The 23,235-nt window shown below is 37.9% G+C and overlaps 1 protein-coding gene across 1 annotated transcript in view; it reads left to right on the forward strand.

The window, feature by feature from the left end:
- Window positions 1-876: 876 nt before the first annotated feature.
- The window catches only part of psen1 (presenilin 1), a 28,231-nt gene continuing 5,872 nt past the window's right edge, over window positions 877-23,235 (forward strand). The window contains exons 1-9 of the mRNA XM_041812852.1: window positions 877-976; window positions 5,591-5,676; window positions 13,562-13,899; window positions 16,524-16,665; window positions 19,194-19,261; window positions 19,380-19,600; window positions 20,097-20,195; window positions 21,886-21,978; window positions 22,094-22,267. Coding sequence (XP_041668786.1) covers window positions 5,641-5,676; window positions 13,562-13,899; window positions 16,524-16,665; window positions 19,194-19,261; window positions 19,380-19,600; window positions 20,097-20,195; window positions 21,886-21,978; window positions 22,094-22,267 — 1,171 coding nt within the window. The 5' untranslated portion in view covers window positions 877-976; window positions 5,591-5,640. The remainder of the gene's footprint in view (window positions 977-5,590; window positions 5,677-13,561; window positions 13,900-16,523; window positions 16,666-19,193; window positions 19,262-19,379; window positions 19,601-20,096; window positions 20,196-21,885; window positions 21,979-22,093; window positions 22,268-23,235) is intronic.

Below are 23,235 nucleotides of genomic sequence, written 5' to 3' on the forward strand. Positions count from 1 at the left end.
ATGATCCTTTTAGAATTAAGTGTCATTATTATAAAGTTTTTCACAGTAATATCATGATCACAGTCACACTTAATGTTATTGATATGTTACGAAAATTTCCTGAAATATTTGTGTTTTTTTTAAACAATGCTTTATTAACATTTCAGCATTTACAACAATTAGGAAACAATTATTGGAACAGATATACAGAGCGCCAGGGGTTTGAGGAAAGCAAAGTAAGCAGGAGGACAATTAAACTAAGTAAATAAAGAAAATACAATAATAAAAATAATCATTACAACATAAGGGAGACAAATAAATAAACAGTATCTTTACATGAATTCAAACAAATATTTTAAATTTGGAGCACAGGGTTACAGTTTTAGCAGTTTTTCGTAACAGGAGTTTGCTAATGTCTGAATATAGAGTTCTGACTCTTTTTAAAGGCACAAATAGAGAGACGTTATTTTCTATATTATAGCTTTATTTCTTGGTATATTACGACGCTCCTCCTGGAATTCATCAGAATTATCCCATTATCTAACATCATCATTTTACATCAGTTGTTTCAAACACTTTAATCGTAGTATATTGTTCCTGTACAAGTTAGACTCAATTCTTGTAATATTATTATATCCCCCAAATGTGAAAAATGTATTCCTATATTTTACAACAAAAATCATGAACCATAAACCCGTAATATCAGGACTATTTTTTATTATTCCCGTGATATGACTCCTTCAATCGGTGAGGTTATAACTCTATTTCTCTAATTTAACCTATTTGTATCGGCTCTACTTTCACTTTATTACCGTTTTTTCTAAGATGTTTAACAACGGTTTGATCTTGAACGCACACTGAGTGCGCGCGCGAGCAGGAAGTAGTTTAGACCAGCGACCGGAAACTGTGTGAGCAGACAGGAACAACAAAGAGGGGAAAGTGCCCGGGTTTTAAACACACCTGAACGCCAAGCCCAGAAAACTACGAGTCGTTCACAGTAAGTAAACTGTTCCTCTTTTAATGTTGATACCTAGGAGCTGTTTTTGGTCTGAGCTGTGTCTGTTGTTTGGCGTTAGCCGCTCCGAGGAGCCGCTGTCTGCTCTGCCGTTATTACATTATTGGCTAACATTTAGCATTTTTAGCTCCTCGCTAATGATTAAAAAAACCTCCACTAGTGATGCGGACAGGGAGACTATCAACAAGACGAACTCTGAAATATGGAGAAATACTGGGTGACAACGGTTGGAGATGTTATTTGATCTTCATCATTTTAAATAATTATTTTCCTGTATCATATTACCAGATTCATCAACGTTATATTCAGGGTTACCTTTATACCTGAATTTTAAACCTTGATATGATACCAGGTGATACTAAACGATGTGTGAACGGTTTTTGTTATCACCAAGAAAAAAAAAACAAGCCTCACGTAAGCAGTATTGAGGTAATTCTCGTTTTCTATCATAAAAATCGTAAAACAACATGTAATTATGAAAATACACTGATAATTCAGCAACATTTCAGATTGTAAGTGTAGTAAACAGTGACACCCTCAGTTACTGTCCTGCTATCCTTACCCATATTTAAGCACTGACACTTTTAACACTACCCATGATGAACAAGGAAATATATGTTGATACATGTTTTTATATTAGGGATGCACGATATTGGATTTTTGCCGATATTTATAGATTTATTTTAGCAAAACCATACCGATATGTAAATGTTTTACATAACTGAAAATTCCGTCCTTTTTACACAATTTTAGGTTTGAGGATGAAAAAAGGAAACAAACTTTTGTTCTTAAAACAAACTTTAACCCCTTAAACCCTGAGAACACAAATTACAGCCAGAAAAATCTTTTTTTTTTTTTTAACTAAAATGTTTATTTCACTTTATACTGAAATCCAAATTTCCATAAAATTTAACATATATATTTTGTATCTCATTTGATAAATTAGGTGTTTTTGGTAACTGATAATCCAATTGAGGGCATTTTTTAAATCATTTATCAGATTGTATTCAGAAGGTTTTTTTTTTTTAGTGATTTATGATCATATTGATGAGCTAGAGGTGTCAAAAAAGTATGTATCAAATATGATACAACAGGCTTTAAGGCCCAGGTGTCAAACTCAAGGCCCGGGGGCCGAATCCGGCCCTTTGTAGAGTTGTATCTGGCCCGCAAGATCATACGATCTTTCTATTATAACTGGCCCACCAGTACAAGGGCTGCAGATTTCCTCCAGTATAAACATGTAAACGTATCCTTGATGATTTAAAATATCCTTGTAAAATGATAAAAATCTGAAAAAGTAAAGAGTAAAGGAAGTTAGATAAAAAGTCAGGAAGGAGGGAAAATAAATTAATGTTGCATTTAATTTTTCATCTCCCAGTTTTGACTAAGTCATATTTTTACCTTTTAAACTTGTGATTTTGACTTACTATCTAGTTTATTTGCCTTTTTAAAACATTATTTTTCCTTAAAATTTCATGTTTTGACTTTTTGAACTAATAAGTTTGACTTTTTATCTCAGACTTTGAGCCTTTAAACTTAGCATTTTTACTTTTTAATCTCAGAATGATTTATTATCAGTGTTATTTATATTTTTTCATATTTTACCAATTGTGAAAATGAGGTTGACAGTTTATGTTTAAATGTTGCAGAATCCGCGATTGACTTTCATAATCCTGGCCTAAATAGTCCGGCCCTCAGGACTTCTCATCAGAGCAAATCTGGCCCCGGACTCAATATGAGTTTGACACCCCTGCTTTAAGGGGTTAAAGTTTAAAGAATGAGAATGGATAAATGAAAAGATCTCAACTTACATAGGTCTGCTAGTTCAGCCTAAAACTCCACTAATTTATTAGTAAATACGGCCAAATTTTACAGTTGATATATGCTGATATGCACGGCCAAAATATCGGATGTAAGTATCGGCAAAAATTTTGATACATGCCGATACCGATATCTGGCCAATAATATCGTGCATCCCTAACATATATAAGTGGATCTTTGATTGTGTGGAAGTTTGATTTTCTGAAGTAAATCATGATAAAAAATTAACTTACTTGATATTCTGTTTTTTTGAGCTGCACTTGTATCAGCAAAGTCCAATTTCATGAACCCCTGTTTCATTCTTCACCCGTTCTCTCTTTGTTAGACTGTTTCCACCAACTTAAATGTGCTGCAGATAAAATGAAATATCAGTTGTAAAGTAAAGTTTTTAACCACATAGTGGATCTTTAGGTAGTGACCACTGCCCTAATGTGCAGTGAAATAGTTAAAGGCCACTGTAATCGTTCCTCCTGCCCACGTTGGGCATGCAGTGATCTCATTCCAGTGAGATGCGAGAGCTTAGTTGTCCACAGTCTTTGTTTTGTCCAAAAATAGTCCAGCCAACGCTGATAGTAGTCCTCAACAGTGATGGGGGGTTGTATTGTTTTTGAGTGCACACTGGCTTATTTAATAGATACTTTTAGTAGCAACTCAGACCACTCATGGAATAACTGTTAATTCATCCTTACAGGTGGCTGCTGACTGCCAATGGATGACACTTTTTATTTGTGTTCTGTCTGTATGATTTATTGAAATGACAACACAGCTTTTAAGAAGATGACCTATAAAATAAGATGTAGGGATGAGCGGATGCATCGGTTTAACATCCTTATTGGCCCTTTTTGACAAATGTAGGCCATCAGCAAATATTTTGGGTAGGAACTTGTGCTCAAATGTTAATCTGCTGTTTTGTATTAATTTCATGCTGACACATGTAGTGGCTGATTCAGAGAAGAGTTTATTGTTGGGCGGAAGGTGTGACAAACTGATCTGTTTTTGTGGTTAGACATGAGAGAAAAGTTTGGAGTTGTGGGAGTATGACATCAAAAGAAGCAATAATTTAAAACACTGGTATCAGCCATTGGCTAAATTTTTATTTAAAGCAGGGGTTCTCAGCGTTGGGGTCGGGACCCCATTGGGGGTCGTGAGACACTGAGAGGGGGTCTCCATATGCCTTAAAAACATTAAGAACATTTTTGAATTACACTGTTGCCATTTTATACCAATTCTAACCCATTTTTAATCACTTTTCTCCCCAATCATTTTTTGTAAAATTAAACCCTTTCCACCACTTTTTTTCTGCCTGTTTTTGCCACTTCTAAACCAAATCTTGCAACTTTCTGCCTGCTGTCGGCTCTGTGTGTCATTATTGTAGCTATTAACCCCTTTTACTTCTTTTTAAGCCAAATTTCACAATTTACTATGCCCATTTTGCCAGTTTCTGACTATTTTTCCCTCAGCTAACCCTTTTTGCCAGTTTATATCAATTTTCATCCCATTTCACCAAATTTCCACCTATTTTTGCCACTTAAACACCATTTCAGCCACTTTTGAATCCCCTTTAACCACTTATTATGCTCATTTTTGCCACTTTAATCTATTTTTTGGCATTTCAAACCCATTTCTGCTACTTCTAAAAACGAATTTCACCACCAATCTCACCATTTTTTGCCATTATTAACCCATTTTAGCTATTTTTAATGTGTTTTAATTCTGTTTTTAACAAAAAGATTTACATTTTTAAGAGGGCTACTTACTACACAAATGAATTAAAATTTTTTCTTTGATAAGAGTGGTTATTATTCAGGTTAAATATAAAATTCCACAGCTTAACTTTACAATGGACCATGATTTTGCTGACCCCCAGTTTGGCTGGGCCCTGGGGGACCCTGGTCACTGACACCTTTATTTTAGGGGTCGTGGGCTGAAAAGGTTGAGAGCCCCTGATTTAAATGACAGATGAGGCTGAGATCAACCGCAGACTTGGCCTCACACATGGAGCTTTAGGGTTAGGGTTAGGGTTGACTGGGTATGGCAGTGTGGTGCTACTGGTATCTGAGCATGCAGTCAAAAGTCAAGAGTCTGTCCTTGGTCCTCCCAGCTTTGCTGTATTCTTGTGAGGCCTGGATGCTGACTTATGGCCAGAGATTGGACTCCTTTATGATGACTTCTCTTCTGCATATTTCTGGGTATCGTTGATGAGACTGTGTCTAATGCTGTTGTGCGTAGGACAATGGGGATGGGAATGGTCAGCTGCTGGATACAGGAGTGGCTGTTGTGCCTCTACAGGTACCTACCTGGTATGTTTTTCGGGGCCTGATCTAGCTTATGGCATATTGAGTGTCCAGTACCCAGTGGGATGGACCAGGCCTTGGGTCAAGGCTGCTTAAGGGGTGGAGGGATCAGCTGGGAAGCTACCTGGAGAGATGGGGTACAGGTCTGGTGCAGACCTGGTTGACACAATCAAAGTGTTGTACTGACAATTGTCGTTGAATCTCAAAAAAATGTTTCTTGGCTTTTGAAGACACTGTAGAGACAATTTATACAACAAATTTACCTCAAACATGTTGACATTGCTAAAACAATTAACACCCTGTATCTCCAGACCTTTGAATAATTTAATTGTATGGGTTTTACTCTATTTTATCTGAAGCAACATTGCCAAGGGAATTTAAACTTTCATCTTTGTTTTTATGAAGCATGTTTCTGGCGTGCGTTTGTATAAATCACACCAAAATTGTGCCATAAGTCTGACTTCTCATTCTTTTTCTACAGGACAGAAGAATTTTGTTTGCATGTGAGGACAAGCGTCATCAGGGCCAACCATGGCAAATAATGCAGAGGATATCGAAAACAACGTGGTCAGTATGATTTCACAGCTTCTCTAACACTGGTCTGTGTCTGTGTGAATGCATTAGGTAATTATTACCTGGCAGTTTTAGGACGTGTGCATTCCAGTGTTTCAGTGTTAAGGTAGTAGTGAGTCATCTGTCTTTGTCAGTTTGGTCATTTTGGTTTCTTATTCTAAAAGACATTTATAGACTGTGCTGAGCTGAAGGAATGATTGTGAATCACTTAGCTGGAAACATTAGGATATAAATGTCTGTGAGCTGTTTGTTGTACTGTAAATAAGGGTGTGTCTCAGAGTCAAAGTTCCTCTCTGCTGTCAGAGTCCTAATAACAACCTTAAGCCTCCAGGAGAGTTTGTTGACATCATAACAGAACCACAAACTTTAATGTCTGTGTTTGAAAGCCTTTTGTGGCCTGGCACGTCAGCATGAAGTCAGTGAGGACAGACAGCTGAGTTAGACCAGTACAGGTTTTCAGAGAATTTTTAAACATTTTAATTAGTGGAGGAAGATAAATAGGGATTGGGATTGTTCATTTATATTGATAATAATGCCATTATTATTACCATTATCAATACTCCTTATCAGTCAGAGTCCTTCTCAGTACCACTATTATTAATTTTACATAGCTTTATTAGCAGTTTTAACAGAAGTGGTACACACTGAGAACAGTTTAAGTTAAAACACTGAAACGAACAATTATATCTATCTTATATTGTACAATGTGACATTGGAACGCATCTTGACATTTTATTTGCATTTGTCTAATAATCATTTTACCAAGCTTACCTTGAACACATCAACATAAAACCATGTTTCAACTTGTTAATATTGCTAATTGTGATTATTTTGACTTGTATTGCAAACTGGATCTGAATTATTGTATTGAAGGGAGTAATCATTTTTATGTTATCCTCATATTCAATCAGAAAAATGTACAAAAAATAGTTTTTTTGTATACTGTTCTAAAAAAAAGTGGCACTTGAATGATTGCGTGACATGTAATGCATAACATCTCAGCAGCAAAAAGGTTCCAAACTGGTACTTTTTTTCATACTTTAATTTTTAAATTTTTCCAAAATAAGTAAACATAGAACAGTTGAGGACAAGGGTTGGTACAATTCTCAAAATTATAAAAGTAGACATAAAAAATATAGGCACAGCATAAAAGAGCAGTCTGACAATCTTAAATGAAAACTGAGATTTTTTCATTTATGGCAGTCCCATTTTTCCCAATATTTCTCTCCTTTTTCCTTTTGAAGACGCAATGTAAAAGTCATTTTCTCCATTATGCAAATAGAGTCTATAATGTTTACAAGAAGTTTCACAGTTGGTGGATTCTTTTAAAGCCAGCACTTGGCAATTGCTTCCTTACTTGCAACCATGAATATCTTAAAAAGATATGCATCACTTCTACGAAGACAATCAGGTATTTTTCCAAGGAACAGAGAGGTGAAGGAAAAATCAAATATTATGTCCAAGGTTTTTACAGTTAACTGCTTCACATCATTCCAAAAGGTACTAAGACACGGGCAGGACCAAAAAAATATGAAAATAGTCTGCAGAAACCATCCCACATCCCCTCCAGCAAGAGATCTGTGACCCACTTAACTTTGATTTCTGTTTTGGGGTAATAAAGAATCGCATTAGGTTTTTCCAGCAGAAATCATGCCAGAATGACAAGTGTGCGGTGGAGGACTGAATTTCCCAAATTTGAAGCCACATTTCTTCTGAAATGACTACCTTAGCTTATTTTTTCCCAGCACTGCCTAATAAAGTCTGTTTTATTCCTACTGTTCAATGTGAAGCTTTTGTAAAGTTTACTAAACTGGTATTTTGACACAAATTTCATGTAAACGTTGCAACTTCTGTGATATTAAATTTGCAGCAGGCCATATTGCTATTTAATCTAATTTTAGATTAATTTCCCAGCCCTAATTAGCTTTGCTTCTATGTTGTGCATGTTCACATTTAGGGGAAGGGTTTCCTGATTCTTGTTGGATTGGGGGGATGGGAAGAAGTGGTAGAGCCCTTCAAACTGGGATTTTACAAAGTCACAGTCCAATCCGAGATCATCTGCAAGATTTGAAATTCATTGCAACAGTTTCAAACTGTAATATAATGTTGTTTTAATGCGTTATAGTCATTTTGATTCTAAACAAACATTTAAAATGAGAAGGGTCACCCCATTTCAAAGTGGAAGATTTCACTACTTCTAACTTTGTATTAAGAGGCAGAGGGGCATTCAATAACAAGGGGTAGGGGTGAAACTGAGATCTGGGATAGAGCATTAACCCTGTTAGCTAACATAGGTTTGCTGTTGGAAGTGCTGCATGATTTAGTAATATCGGCAATTGCGATTGTTCCAGACAATATTTCTATATGTGGTTGCAATTTTGAATACGTAATGGTATCATGAGTCTACTTGCTTGGTTATCAAGGAAGATGCAGAGAATAGTGATAGTTTTTACAGTAATGCTTTCAAAATAAATTAATATAGTCCAAAGAAATCAAGTTTTTTTTTTTTTTTTACAAAGTGTAATAGTGGTACTATTGGAGACTTAAAGGCCTTCCTGTGGGCGTTTCTGTTAACATTTTGAGTACTGACTTGACCTGCCTGACATCATGATTGTGACTACAATAATTTTGCAGCCCTAGATCTCAGCTCTTTAGCTGGCATGATGTAAACTGTGATGTGTTTAGAGTCCAGTCTGTTAAAGGATCAAAAGGCAAAGTGGAAGTCCTCATGATGTGTTCCAGTGTAACTTCAAGAAAATTAAATTTAGGTTTGCTGAGAAACTTAACTGGATACCGTTGTTTGGAGGTGGAATTTTTATTCTTTTTAATGTTAAACAATTTTGTCAACCAGCCTCTAAACTAGCTGCTCTATCAAAATCAAACTTTGTATCATGCTAACTTGCTAACGTGCTAGTTCTTGTATTGTATTGTATTGTAACTCTTACCTGATTTTATCTGGAGACACTCCTCAAAGAGTCTCTCACCAGCATTAATCATCATGAGCTCAGTACTAGCAGTATTTAGCACCGCCACAGTGGCGAGGCAAACCTTCCCTTTAACAAGCAGGAACCTCATGTCGTCAGCCATCTGCCGAAGCTGCGCTGGGATTAGAAAGAGGCAGGAGGGTATCAAAACACAAATATGATGAGATGATTGGAATTGGCAGAGCTCACCCAGAGGGGAACGGTACTATCATATATAAGGACCACTCTAAAAAACAAAACGCGTAAACAGGATCCTTTGATATTATCCTTTTGATATTGTTAAGTTCAAAATAGCCTATTATAACTAGAAAAACAATCTGAGAGCGCACACCTCCGCCTTAGCCCTATCTCCCAATAGTAATGAATCTTTTAAAAATTTCCTGGTTCAAACAGTGATCCGGATCACTCCCAAAATATAATCAGATCTTCGTTATGCCATTCCCGACATTTCCTGAAAATTTCATCAAAATTTGTCCACAACTTTTTGAGTTATGTTTCTAACAAACCAACTAACTAACAAACACATAACCTCCTTGGCAGAGATGATAAAAGCTAATTATTCCAGATAGAACCATTTGTCATGCAGATGTCCTGCAGTTTAGAGCATTATCAAATCATACCTCTTATTTGGACTGAGCAATAAGGAACTACTTGTGATTTCAAGAATCAGAATCATCACATTATCATCAGCTCCTGACCTTTACATTGCTGTAAACCGGGGCTATTAAGAAGAAAACAACACAGACAGCATCCAGAAGACAGCTCTGGGCCAACCAGTGTTTTGAGTTGTGCTTCTCATGAATTACGGACTTTATAATGTTGCAAAAGCTTTTAGTTTTCTATTTTATAAAGTCAAAATTTACGGCTTTATAACCAAAAGCTTTAGATGTCTTTCCCCATAAATTTATATGAACTTGCAAATTTCAAAATTCTGAGTTTGGTTTCTTGACTCGTTACTTCATAAACTGAAAATATTTTGAGTTTTTTTGCTTTTTTTAAAATACAGATGCTTTGAGTCTTTGTATGTTTTAAGTGGCCCTAATACGCCTTCATAGATCAGCTCCAAAAATGTGATCAGGGCATCCGTAAGCAGCTGTTCAACTTAAAACGAGCTCAGTAAAGTGTTCTGTATCTCTGGTGGCCGTGGGACCGACCTGACCTTATTCCCAGCCTCAGTAACAATGTGTTGTACCACACAGGGAGGTCATTCTGTACAGCAGCCTGTTGAAAAGCTGGAGCAGCTTTCACTGTTCAGAACAGTCTCTCTCCAGAGAGTTCTCCTGTTTTCATATCTGCGTACCTGATGGTGAGATTGCTTCATCTCAGGGCTGCCACTTGTCTTGACTCGCCTGACAGTTTTACTTCTCACAGTCTTGTTGATTTCCAGGCTTATTTTGTTCTGATGTGATAGATCCTGAGGTGGAGTGGGAAGAAAAACAACATTGTTATCCCTGAAAAAGTCGGTCTAACAGGTAGAACTGTGTCATTTTAGACACAAATGGTCTGACAAGTTTGGTCAGTGTTTGTCTAATTGTTGGCTGTTATACGTTTAATGCAAATAAAATAATCGAAATAGAAAAGTTTTTCTTGTTGACTTAATAGATAGGATTTGGGCTGCATATGTGGATTTATAACAGCCTCTCTGGTTTCTCCTTTGGCCTCTAAAAGTAGAAGTTAAAGACAAAATTAAAAAGGGGACAAACTTTAAACAATGCTCAAATTTTGAGGCTGTCAGTTTCACAAATCTAGTTCCCTTTATGTGTAGTTTGCACATTGTGACACCCTCTCTTTACACAAACTGCTTGCTAAACAGCCTCTGCGAGCTCATTGCATGCTCATGCCTGAGTATTAGGAAAGTCTTTTTTTGTTCTGAAGATTGAAACGATTTGTGGAAAATCCCTTTTTGTGGCTTGCAAATTTGAGAATATTGGGTAGGGCTTCATGATTTCTGCCAAAATGGTAATCACAACAGGGCTCTGTTTTTAGGCTGACTGTATGACATGCAGACGGACAAGGCCTCTAAACAACAATGGCTGAAAGGGAGCCATACATTTCTGAGGAAGAGGAAAAACAGATTATAAGCTCTACATTTACAGGGAATCAATACAAACAAATCATATGATGACTCTCATACGAGAAAGTTGTTCTTCATAGGTTGTGTGAAAAAGTTATGACACAGAGAATAGAGTCTTTGCAGTGATGTGATTCTGGTGAGTTGAAGTTAGTACTTTAAAGCTCTAAATCAGGGGTGTTTAAAACTCAATCACAGCATTTAGGTCTAATCTGAGGGCCTAGCAGGGTCCACATTTAACCATAACCATCAACCTCCTTTTCTCCAGTAATAAAATATATTTAAAAAACAGCACTGATGATAAATCATTTAGAAATTCAAAAACCATAAAAATGATCAATTTAAAGGCTCAAATCTGAGATAAACATTCCAATTTATTAGTTCAAAAGCTCAGAATACAATATTAAACATAGAAAGATAATGTTTTTAAAGTGCAAATAGCGAAGAGAAAGTTGAAATCATGAGTTTGAAAGGTCAAAATATGAGATCAATTTTAAAATCATGAGTTTGAAAGTGAATATATGACTTAAAAATTGAATTTGTAGGTCCGATAGGTCAAAATATGGAATCAAAAACCCAAATTTAGGAGTTTAAAATATCAAAGTATGAGCTAGAATTCAAAATGTTGACTTAAAAATTCAAAATTGGGAATCTGACAGGTCAAAATATGATATAAAAAGTAAAAAGTATTTATTTAAAATGTCAAAATATGGGAAAAAAATTTGAAATCATGAGTTTAAAAGTAAAAATATTTGACTAGAAAGCCAAAGTAAGAAGCCAAAAAGGTTAAAATATGACTTAAAACTTAAAATTGGGAATCTAAAATATAAAAATGTGACATAAAGTCCATATTATGGGTTGGAAAGGTCAAAGCATGAAATGAAAAGTCAGAATCATAAGTTTGAGTCGTAATCTTGAGATGCAAAATTGAAAATATTAAATAAAAACACAAATTAATTTCTTTCCCACATTCTTGACTTTGTATGAAATCTCTGCTCTTTACTTTTTCAGATTTTTATGGCTTAACAAGGATATTTTAAATAGTCAAGTTGAAGTTCACGTTATTATACAGGAGGAAATCTGCAGACCCCATAGTGGGCTACTTATAATACAAATATGATGTGATCTTGTGGGCCGGATTTAATCGTTCCATGGGCCGGATTTGGCCCCCACCTTGAGTTTGACACCCCTGCTCTAAATGGACATCTAAAATGGAGTTATCAGAAAATGTCTACATGCATTAAATATGAGCCCTATGCTTTACAAAAAAAAATGTGTTTTTTTTCCCACAGTTTAACTGATTAACCTAGCGTGGAGGTGAGTAAAATAACAAATTTCTCAGTCCTGCAGACCTCCTAGCGTTGTCTAGTCAGATGAAAGGAGGCTGGAGTCTTGAGGATTCTTGTACTGAGCGAAGAGGCTAGCTGAGCCTTTTTTGTCACAAACATGCTTTGAGTTGAAACGGTGATGTGCTATCATCAAGGGTTGAACAATTCTGGAAAAAAATCTAGTTGTGATTTTTTTTCCCCAACATTGCAATTGCTCTTAAATGTGTGATTATTCCTTAACTTTTTTTATTAATAAACAAGGGTTGAACAGTTCTTTAAAAGTGTCTAATTCTGGGCACACAGATGATCGAGTGGTTTAAGGCGCTACCCATGTATGCGGGCGGCCCAGGTTCAAATCCGGCCTGTGGCCCTTTACCGCATGTCTCTCCCCACTCTCTTCCCTGTTTCCAAGTCTATCCACTGTCCCTCCTTTATCCAATAAAGGCATGAACAGGCCCAAAAATAAATCTTGAAAAAAAGGTGTCTAATTCTGTTGATTTTTACTCGTATTGCAAATTAGAGTAAAGCAAGTTATTGCATTGAAGGGTTTTTGTCATTCTTATATTCAATAAGAAAAAGTACAAAATGGAGAAAGTAGAATTTCTTGTAGACTATTCTAAAAACATGGCACCTGAAAGATTGATGATATGTCATGCATAAAATCTCTGTTGCAAAAAGAAGTTTCAAACTGGTATTTTGACACAAATTTCAGGTCAAAGAAATATTGCACCTTTTGTGATTTGAAAATGCAGCAGGCCATTTTGTGATTTAATCTAGTTTTTGATTAATTGTCCAGCCCTACTATAAACCAAATAAACCTTGTTGACGTAGAAGAGATGTGCCGTTCATCAACGAGCCTTTGCTACAAAACAGCTCTTCAATATGAGCTACTGTAGCTAGCTCCTGTTTGGGTGCCAGTTTCCTTTCCTCCATCCTTTGTCATTATTTAATCCACTTTTAAAAACCTAAGCCACTGCCAAATAAAGAGCTGTTTAGGAGCCAGATAACCAGCTCTACTAAGCATCTTCCTCGAGTCTTTACTAGTGTTTTCACTTCCTACTCCTCATCTGACATTTGCATGTTATCAGGATCATGCGACTACAAGCAACCTATTGCTCAGTCTTAATAAAAGATCTCAAAACAAGATAAACGTAGACACGTGTCCAGAATTCCAGCAGCTGGTCTCCTCACTTCCCAGACATGTTGAAAGAAGAGGGGATGCTACACACATGGCCCCGTCCCTACTTTATAGAGATGTGCTGCTGTTATCAAATTCAAAATGAACAGATATTTTTCATGAAATGTTAAAATGTCTGTTTTAACATCTGATATGTTGTTTAAGTTCTATTGTGAATAAAATATGAGTTTGAGATTTAACAGTCATTGCATTCTGGTTTTACCACATTTTGAATATGAACATATGAATCTGTTCCTCTGCATGCATGATATGAATAACAACTCAAAAGCTTAAGAGTGATTATTTCCCTTACCTACAGGGCACTCAGGAGACCAGCGTGTCCCCTGAACCTACCCGGCAGCCGCAGGAGGGCGTCAGGGCGCGGTCCAGAGGAGGCTCCGGAGCTGGAGGAGGAGGGGGAGGTGATGGAGGAGGTGGAGGAGGTAACGGCAGCGGACCGGAGCAGAACGGACAGCCCCCTGCCACTGCTCGGCCTCGTGTGGTGGAGACGGAGGAGGACGAGGATGAGGAGTTAACTCTTAAATACGGGGCCAAGCATGTCATCATGCTGTTTGTTCCCGTGACCCTCTGCATGGTGGTCGTCGTGGCGACCATAAAGTCTGTCAGCTTCTACACGCAGAACGACGGGCAGAGACTGTGAGTATTATCAACTTTACTCGATTTATAGACCTTGCGGGGTCTTTAAAGATTAAATCCACATCAGTAACTTGGATATTAAACATAATTTTTTCCATTTATAATCCATTTTTAGATCGTTCCTGCAGTTTGCTGGTTAGCATACAGCCATATTGTCTTTTTGTATCCCACAATGCATTGGGACTGGGCTGTGCCACCCAATGGCAAGTTGTTCCGTCATCATGTCATGCTTTGCTGAACTACACATGTGCACAGAGTTAGAAACTGCAGAACAGACCCTGAATGATTTATTATGGGGAGAAAAAAACACCGAGAGGCTGTAATTTGTCCCTCAGAGTCACGGCACTTTAAATAATGACTCAAATTCCCTAAAGCACATGGACTTTTTTATAAAAATGTGAATATTTTGAAGACTTTTTTCACAGAATAATTATGATTTAATTCTTTAGTCCCACAGAAATGGTAGATTACATTTGTGCAAAAAGAACCTTTAGCCATTAATGTTTATTGTGTTTAATATGTGAAAATCTTTGACATTTGATTTCCTCAGAGGGTTAACAGGCTGCATACATACACAGTTAAGCAGCTGTTGAAGTGGAAAGTGTGCTGCTATTGCTCCTGAAACCTCAAAATCATTTGTGTAGCAGCCAGTAGAAAAACAGAGCCCAGCGACTCCTCCATGACCTATTTGAATCAGAGCCTACAACCCCCAACCCCTTGTGTGCATTCGTCTGAGCTGTACGTTCTGTGCAGACTTCAGAAAAATAAACCATAACACTGTGCAGTAAATCTGTAGCTGCAATACTTCCTCATCTTTCGCTCTCCATTTATCTCACCACTCCTCTATCAGCTGCATGTCACATGAATCGGAAACCTCATGCAAGTAACATAGCCTGATGTAAACTTAGAACAATCTCAGCCATAAAGCACTTTGTTCCCTCCAAAAATCAGAGATATAGTTACTGAAAAGCTGCCATTTCTTGTCAGACACACATCACTCATTAAAAAAGATGTACGTGTGTTATAGTTTGAAGCCTACATGAAAAAAAACAGACCACAAAACAATCTCAAACTAAAAATCCTGCAGACTACAGCAAATGTGTGACTGACAAGCAGATTTCTTCAAATGTTTTTAGTGTTGATGATTCCTGATAGAGGATGGGAAATAGTATCATTGAATCCATGCAGCTTTTTAAATTTCAGACCATTATAGGCCTACTCACTTTTTTAAAATGTTTTCAAAATATAAAGATACCCCAGGTTTATCAGAATGCTTCTATTATGTTTATTTTCATAGGAATTGTAGCTATAGGAAGTGAAGGATGTGACACGCTATTAATATGCATGAATATTTGATATGTTGTGCTCTTAAATACACATTTGAGTCTTGACTAGACAAGACAAATTATATGGAAGGAGGTACATTCAGGGAAAGATGATCAGTAGTATAAAACTAGTGTTACTAAACCCTGCTCAACCAAAGAGCCAAATTGTTGAAAAATACCTTTGCAAGAGCCACAATCTAAGTGGTGAAAAGTGGCAAAAAACAGTTGCAAAAATGGTCAAAAAGCAGTAAAAAAATGGCAAAAAAAAGGGTAAAAACTGACTGAAACAGGCAAAAAGCTGCAAAAAGGTGGGAAAATGGGCAACGAGTATTAAAGAGTGGCAAAAATGAGGGGGAAATAGGCATTTAATGAGAAAAGGCATCTTAAATGGGTCATAAGTGGCAAAAAGAAATGGCAGTCAAAATTCATTAAAAGTGGTGACAAAATGGTAAAAAAGGGCAAAACATTTCAAGTAAGGACAATGAAAATATACAGACAAAAATGGTTGAAATTAAAGTCAAAAACAAACTAATTAATGTGACTTGCAATGGATGATTTCTGAGGTTTACTGGGAATGATATTTCAAATTAAGACATAAAAGAGCCAAAAATCATCACAAAAGAGCCACATGTGGCTCTATAGCCACACATTGAGGATCACTGGTTTGAACTTTTCCAAGTAGACCTTGATTTTTGCATATATACGATTAGGCTAAATGTCTCATCACACCCCTATTAATTATTGTTTTTCTGTCTTCTCTTTACATTAACATTGGAAATCTCTGGGTTGTGAGGAAAACAAGAAATTTTTAGGGTTTTTTTAAACACTTGCTAGCTTTTTTTTTTACAGTTTTGTACCTAATAACTAATTAGATTGTTAAGGTTATGGTCAACAAATTAAGAAACGATGAATATACAGTATGTAGTTATTCAGCCCAAGACTTGCGTCTGATCCAGAGCTCATCAGTTTCCAGTCTTTAAATGGATTGCAACACAGCCGTCCTGCCACTAGAGGGAGTCGGTGCTTCATATATGACACTTACATAGTTTGTATACCTACACAGCTTTGCAATTGCATGAGTCCTTTAAATCTAAGTCTGCCTCAGTGACTCAAACAACATAAAATTGTAGAACTTGAGCTCTGATGAAGAAGCTATTTGAGAACCTTAAGATGAATAAAAGGGTAGAAAAGTGGGAGTTTTTGTCCTATGTGGTTGATTAAAAGCTCTGATTTATATGTATTTCATCCATAAGATCTGCCTTTTGATTGATGTGTGTGTCTGAACGTTCTCTCTCTCAGGATCTACACACCGTTCCCTGAAGACACGGATACAGTTGCACAAAGAGCCGTCAACTCCATCCTGAACGCCACCATCATGATCACTGTGATCATCGTCATGACCTTAGTGCTGGTGCTGCTCTATAAGTACCGCTGCTACAAGGTAAATACTAAGAGATCTGCCTTTACTTCCTGCTTTTGTCCTTCACTGGTGTCTCTGCAAGACCCTGAAGACATTTCATTTATGTCAAATCTTTGTAAATTGTGGAAGCTGAATTCTTGAAGTATGGGTGAGTCTTTCCAGGTTATATATCTCTTTAACAGTTTCCAGCAGTAAATGACTCCTCTTTGCAGAACCGTGAGTCTGATGGTGTTGCCTCTTAGGGTGGAGTTAAAGTGGACTCTGTGTGCTAATAGTTCATTGCAGGGATGTTTCAACATGCCGTACAAAAAAGATGTACCTACTATTAAAACAGCCTCAGCCCATTAATATTTGCCAGCGCCTGCTCTGTCTGCAAGCTGGCACGATCTGATGGCTTCCAGGGAAATTTCATAACAGAACCATAACTAATTTTGTTAGTTCCACTCCTACTTTTAGTGGTAAAAGTTTTTTCTGCCTTGACTGGTGCAACAAAACAAGTGTTGATGCTTTAAGTTTGTGCATTTTAGACTTGATTTTTCTAAGCATAAAGCAACTGTATTTAGGGGTGGGGAGAGAAAATGGAAAGTAAAGGGACTTCAAAGTCATACGTTGCAAAATTTATAGATCTGTAACTGAGTAATTCATTTGCAAGGCAAGCAGAGACACTTCATTTGGGAAAAACTGAGTGTTTTTCAATATAAGCATGAATTATTGTTTGTTTACTGATTGCGGATAGAAAGAGGGGAGCTTGCAGTGCTGTTGGACTACACTTTAATTTTTACTTTAAAACAATATAAAATCATTCAGATCAGACAGTGTAGAGAGATTGATGAGGGCGCAAAACATTGCGTCATCAGTCCTAGACACGCCCTCAAACAGGTAGCTTGGTTGTGGTGGAAAAGCAAACCCACTGCTGCGATGGGCTGCCTTGCTGAGTCAAGCCAAGCCGCGCCATGTAATGGAAAAGCCCCATTTTTGCCCTGAAGAACAACCGTCTGAAACCTTCACATAGCTAAGACGGTACTGAGATGCTTCTATCACCAAAATACTGCAAAATTAAAAATACATACTAGGGCTGAACGATTTGTAAAAATTATGTAATTGCGTTTTTTTCCCTCCAATACTGCAACTGTAATTTAAACCATGATTATTATTAGGATCCTCATCTTATGTATTTTTCGTTTAATTCAAGCAATATATCATTCTATATTATAACCCACATCAAGTCAGGAACACATCATACATTTAACCATTTTATTGCTAAATAGACAAGCGGTTTTACTTAGCAGAGAAGGCTCTGCTCTAAAGATACTCCTTCTGGTCAACTATTCTTTGACTTTCCAGGAAGTGCCATAACTAGAAACCCTTGAGGACAGACACATTTTTGGCAATGTGTATTGCAAACTGAAATGATTTCAGAAGCAAACAATAGATAGTAGCATGAATCTGAATATGAGGGTGCAACAAGCTTTATGCTATAAAGGAGGAGGCTGGGGTGGAGGTCAAGCTTTGACAGCAGCAGTGTGGTGCATCAGCATTGATGCAAGCAGGGATTAGTGAGAAGTATGCCATATTTAAATGGATACCCGTGTTGACACTTCAATTTTTGCATCATGTGCATAAAATTTCTGCTGCAAAAAAATGACTATATTGAGCATTTTTTGACACATTTTAAGTGAAAGAAATATTGCAGCCTTTGCAATGTGTAAATTTCAGTAGGCAATATTGTGATGTAATCTAATTTGCGATAAATTTTCCAGCCCTAATACATACATTTCTCATCTAGAAGTTGTTCCAATATGTTTACATGCAGTTAAAAATGTATTTTTGTTGTGAGACTAAGGCTTCGTTCACACTGCAGTTAAAAGTGACCTGAATCTGATTTTTTTTTGCTCACATGTGACTCGTATCTGATTTTTTTCTGACAGTGTGAACAGCACAAGTCACATTGAATCTGACCGTTTTGAATCAGATTCAGGCCACTTTGGTATGTGGTTCTAAATCAGATACGTATCTGATCTTTTGGAAGTTGACTGCAGTGTGAACAGGAAAACAAAAAAATCAGATCTGAGAAAAGATAAGAATTGAGCTTTACAGCCTGCGGTGTGAATGTAGCCTAAAACTGGTCTTTCAAAATGCATAGTATAACCAAATAGTCCAGTCTGGATGAATGCATCCCTGACCACCTCTGTATGCCATCTGAGGTATCACATATCAAACTGTTCCCAGTACACTTTCAGATGCATCCATACAAACCAGTAGGGATCACCACTTGGTATCTGGATGCCTTGAATGGGTATAAATCACTGTTAACGTGTTGTTTAAATGGGGTGAAAGATGTGTAAGATCTGTGGAAGCAAACACTGACAGTAAGTCCAGTTATATTATAACACTGCGTTACAGTCAAAGGTTAATCATAAGATGACTGGAGTTGATAGGAACTCTTGAAGATGTTTTACCTCTGATCCTGAAGAACTTCTCATGAACCCAGGAAACCTCTCTGAACATGTTCAAGAACATTAAATCATCACATTAAATCTCCTTCACAGGTCATTCAAGGCTGGCTCTTCCTCTCCTCCCTCCTCCTGCTGTTCTTCTTCTCCTACATCTACCTCAAGTAAGCCTCAGCTCTCTCCGAAGTTCCCACACACTCATAAATGTCAAGTATTCTTACTTTTTATGATCTAGGACAGAGTTTCCAGGTGTATCTGTGATGTTTCTGCTCCATCCCACAGAGAGGTTTTCAAGACCTATAATGTGGCCATGGACTACTTCACCCTGGCGGTAATAGTCTGGAACTTCGGAGTGGTTGGCATGATGTGTATTCACTGGAAAGGACCGCTCCGGCTCCAGCAGGCCTACCTCATCATGATCAGCGCCCTCATGGCCCTGGTTTTCATCAAGTACCTGCCAGAGTGGACCGCCTGGCTCATATTAGCCGTCATATCTGTCTACGGTAAATCACTGCTCTCTTTAACTCTTAAGTCTGCTTTTAAGGAGGAATCTTGACCTTTTGAGGGGGTTATTTTGTGCACCAAAGTTCAGATATGTGTCTGAGTTTAAGGGGTAAAAGGAAAATTAGAAGAGCATATTATTAATTAGTAGCTGAGATGAAACAACCAGCTTTAAAGTAGAGTCAATAAAAGCAGGGATACCACAATCACCTCTTTTTTAATAACAGTTCAACTTCTGGTCATCTATGAGTGAGATTGGCCAATATAGATATTGTGGTTTAGCAGTTTCTTAGTCTACTTAGCTGTGTAGTGTACTGGGACCTCCTACAGGTGGCAGCACAGCCTTAGAAAAGGAGCACGAAAGTCATCCTTATTCAATCAGTAACATGCTTTCACTTCCTTTGTTTAACACAGTGTTTGGGTGGCACAGATGACATGTCAGGATGCTTCATTCTGCTTGGTGGCTAATGTCAGGTCTCTTTCTTCTCTCTCCCTCAGATCTGTTAGCGGTGCTCTGTCCCAAAGGGCCTCTGAGGATCTTGGTGGAGACAGCCCAGGAGAGGAATGAGCCCATTTTTCCAGCCCTCATCTACTCTTGTAAGATGTCTAAATGTGTTAACTCTGTGAAAAGCATGAGTAGAGAAAAAAAGGTCATCATATCAAAATTAAAATAAAACAAACTAAGCCTAAAGACTCAGTCCCATGTCTAAGTTTTGCACCTTGCCACTTGAAACAGTTACAAATAGTAGTCGGGAAATCTTTCCCTATGAATCTGGGACAACCCTCTAAGTTTGATACGACATCAATATTCATTGACGGCATTTAAGAAGAGAAAAAGGGCAGTGATATATTGAAACAACTTTAAGTTTTGGACTATAAAGTGTTGTCAGGATTTTTAAGTCTCTACAAGGCATTCTGGGAGATTTTTCTTATCACTATGCCAGAGATGTGAATGCCACTGTTCAGAGTAAAGGCTGCATGTCATAAACAGAGTTGTAAAGTCAATTCAAAACATCCGTCTCTTCTTAAACCACCCTCTTCTGGAAGCACAGACTAATTTCATCCTCTGAGCTGCACGGTGGATGTGGAAGCAGGAAGAGGGTCGTTGCTGGGGTCTGTAAAAATGACAAAAATATCCATTGCAGCCTGCAGGGTGGGCTCTATTGTACACCCTCCTGTAGCGAAATGTGTACATACGCAGGTGTTTAGGAACCAAACTGCAAAAAATGTATTTCTCTGCCCTCTAAATTTCTGGTCCTCCTTGTAAATAGTCTGGCACCTTGTGCTTTATTTTGCATGCAAACAAATGGTGCTTTGTATTGACGAGCCCCGACAGCTGTAAGCTGAATAGCTTTGTCTCTGAGTTGACACAAGTCATAGCATTTCAAATATGGATAAACAGAACCGTGCAGAACTTTCAGTCATGTTTGGGGCAAAAATTGAGGCTGATGTAAGGCGTAAATGTAGCGAGTAAGCCACCTCACAACATCACCGGGTGGGAAGGAGGATTGACACAACCCCAGTCCTGCTCTGGATGTCCTTGCATATTACCAGGGACATGGGAAAATGATGTGTTGGAAAAAATAACCAAACCCAAACACTTAGGGTAGGTTAAGGGGGGTTGTGGCAGGTGAGCACTGCGCAGGGTACCGTCCAGGCAGGTATTGGGTTGCTATGAGCCCCTGGTCATGCTGTGGATGTTGCAAGGGCCCAAAAAGTGTGGCGATCTCCTGGTGTTACCAGGGGTGAAAAGACCTGGACAAAAGAGTTTAGATGAACTGGACCTTGGCTGCTGAGCAGTACACATGACTCCAGCCGCCCTCCTACCTGAGTTGTGGTGCATCGGGCCCCATTGTAAATCCTTAGCACCCTACATGCCTAAAACTAATGGACATGTCTGTATATAGATATTGATCATGCTCAAATGTCTCCACCTAGTAAAACAAACGTATAAGCCATGTTGAGTGAGAAAACTGAAGAAAATGATGAAGATGAAATCTAAAACTGTGCAGGTGCTACGCATCACCTGCAGTCTTGTCAGAGCACTATAGTAAGAGTCAGTGTAATCATGTGGAGTTTGTCAACGCTTGCTTACATTGCATTTAGTTAGAACATCACTTCTTAAAGGACAATTTAAATAGTGAATGTTTTTAAGACTTTTAAAGTTCTTAATTTTCAGCAATACAATGTTTAGTTTGTAAGGAAATGGCTTCTTTTCTAACTATCACAGATTCTGTTTGCAAGGCAAATCTTCATGTTCTCATGTTTCGAATGATTTCGTCCTCAGCTACAATGGTGTGGCTTGTCAACATGGCCGACACAGACAGGCCGAAGAGAAACTCGACAGAAGCAACATCACCTCAGCAAGAAGCTCCAGAAGGTGAGTGTGGTGCCTCCATGACTGATGGATTGGATCTGGATCTGTAGCTGGATGTTTACTTTTCAATTAGAGTGTTTAGCCATTGTTTAGTCTCACTGGTATCACACGTCTGCAGCCGCCGCGTCCCCGGCCCCCTCCAGTCTGTCCCAGGACGACGGAGGCTTCACCCCCTCCTGGGTCAACCAGCAGCAGCACCAGCTGGGGCCCATCCAGTCCACCGAGGAGACCAGGAGGGAGATCCAGCAGATGCCGTCAGCTCGTCCTCCTGTAGAAGATGACGATGAGGAGAGTGAGTGATCTCAGACAGTTTAACATTCCTGCCACTTTAGTGTTAAAATGAAAGGTGTGGCTGCAGCATTGTGAGGATGATGGCTGTAACTCCATGGCTTTTGTAATCTTTCAGCCTTGAAATGCCTCTGATTTAGAATTATGATGGATAAAGAGCCATCAGATGTCTTTTACGACTTAATCATTCATGGGAAATAGATTTGTCCTTTAATGTAGTTAAATAACTGTGGATAACAGCAGCTCTCTTAAGACATCATGTCTCTCTTAACAGTAATTTGACAGAGCAATAAAGATGAATAATAAATGATTAAAGCGATACATGACTTATTTAATAGCTTGAAGCAGAACAAGGCATATACTTCTCTCTGAATGATGTGTTTTTAGAATCATTTAGTTGTCGTTTTGTGCCATTTAAGTGTCTCTGTGGATACTATTTTATTGAAAATTGAGGGAAAATGACATAAAGAACATGAGGAACAGGAGCTGTTAAATGAAAGCAATTTAAAATGCTTTATAAGCATGAGTTATAACTCATTGAGGGCTTGTCTTTATCCACTTATAAATTATTTAAATGCACTGCAGTATTTTTATACCCAAGCTCTATTTTAACAGTTTTTAGGACCTCAATGTCAAAATTACCAAATGCTTTGGAGCCTTAATAAAAGTTTAGTTCCCCTCTTGGATCAGGCTCTGAATAATTATGATCTGAATTAATCAGAAACTCATCAAAAATCATGAAAAATCAAAACTCACCTCTTTAGATATTTCATTTCTATCTAAAATTGATGGAGCTTAGTGTTAGTTCATGTAAGCCATTCCTCTAGCCGCGATTGGCTGATAGCCAGCTGATAGCCAAGCTGAACCTCCTCCACCCCAGCCTCCTCCTTTATAGACTGAAGCTTCACCTCTTCCATCCCAGCCTCCTCCTTTATATACTAAAGCTTCACCTCCTCCACCCCAGCCTCCTCC

The sequence above is a fragment of the Cheilinus undulatus genome, linkage group 18, assembly GCF_018320785.1.
Source record: "Cheilinus undulatus linkage group 18, ASM1832078v1, whole genome shotgun sequence".
In the NCBI taxonomy this organism is placed as follows: Eukaryota; Metazoa; Chordata; class Actinopteri; order Labriformes; family Labridae; genus Cheilinus; species Cheilinus undulatus.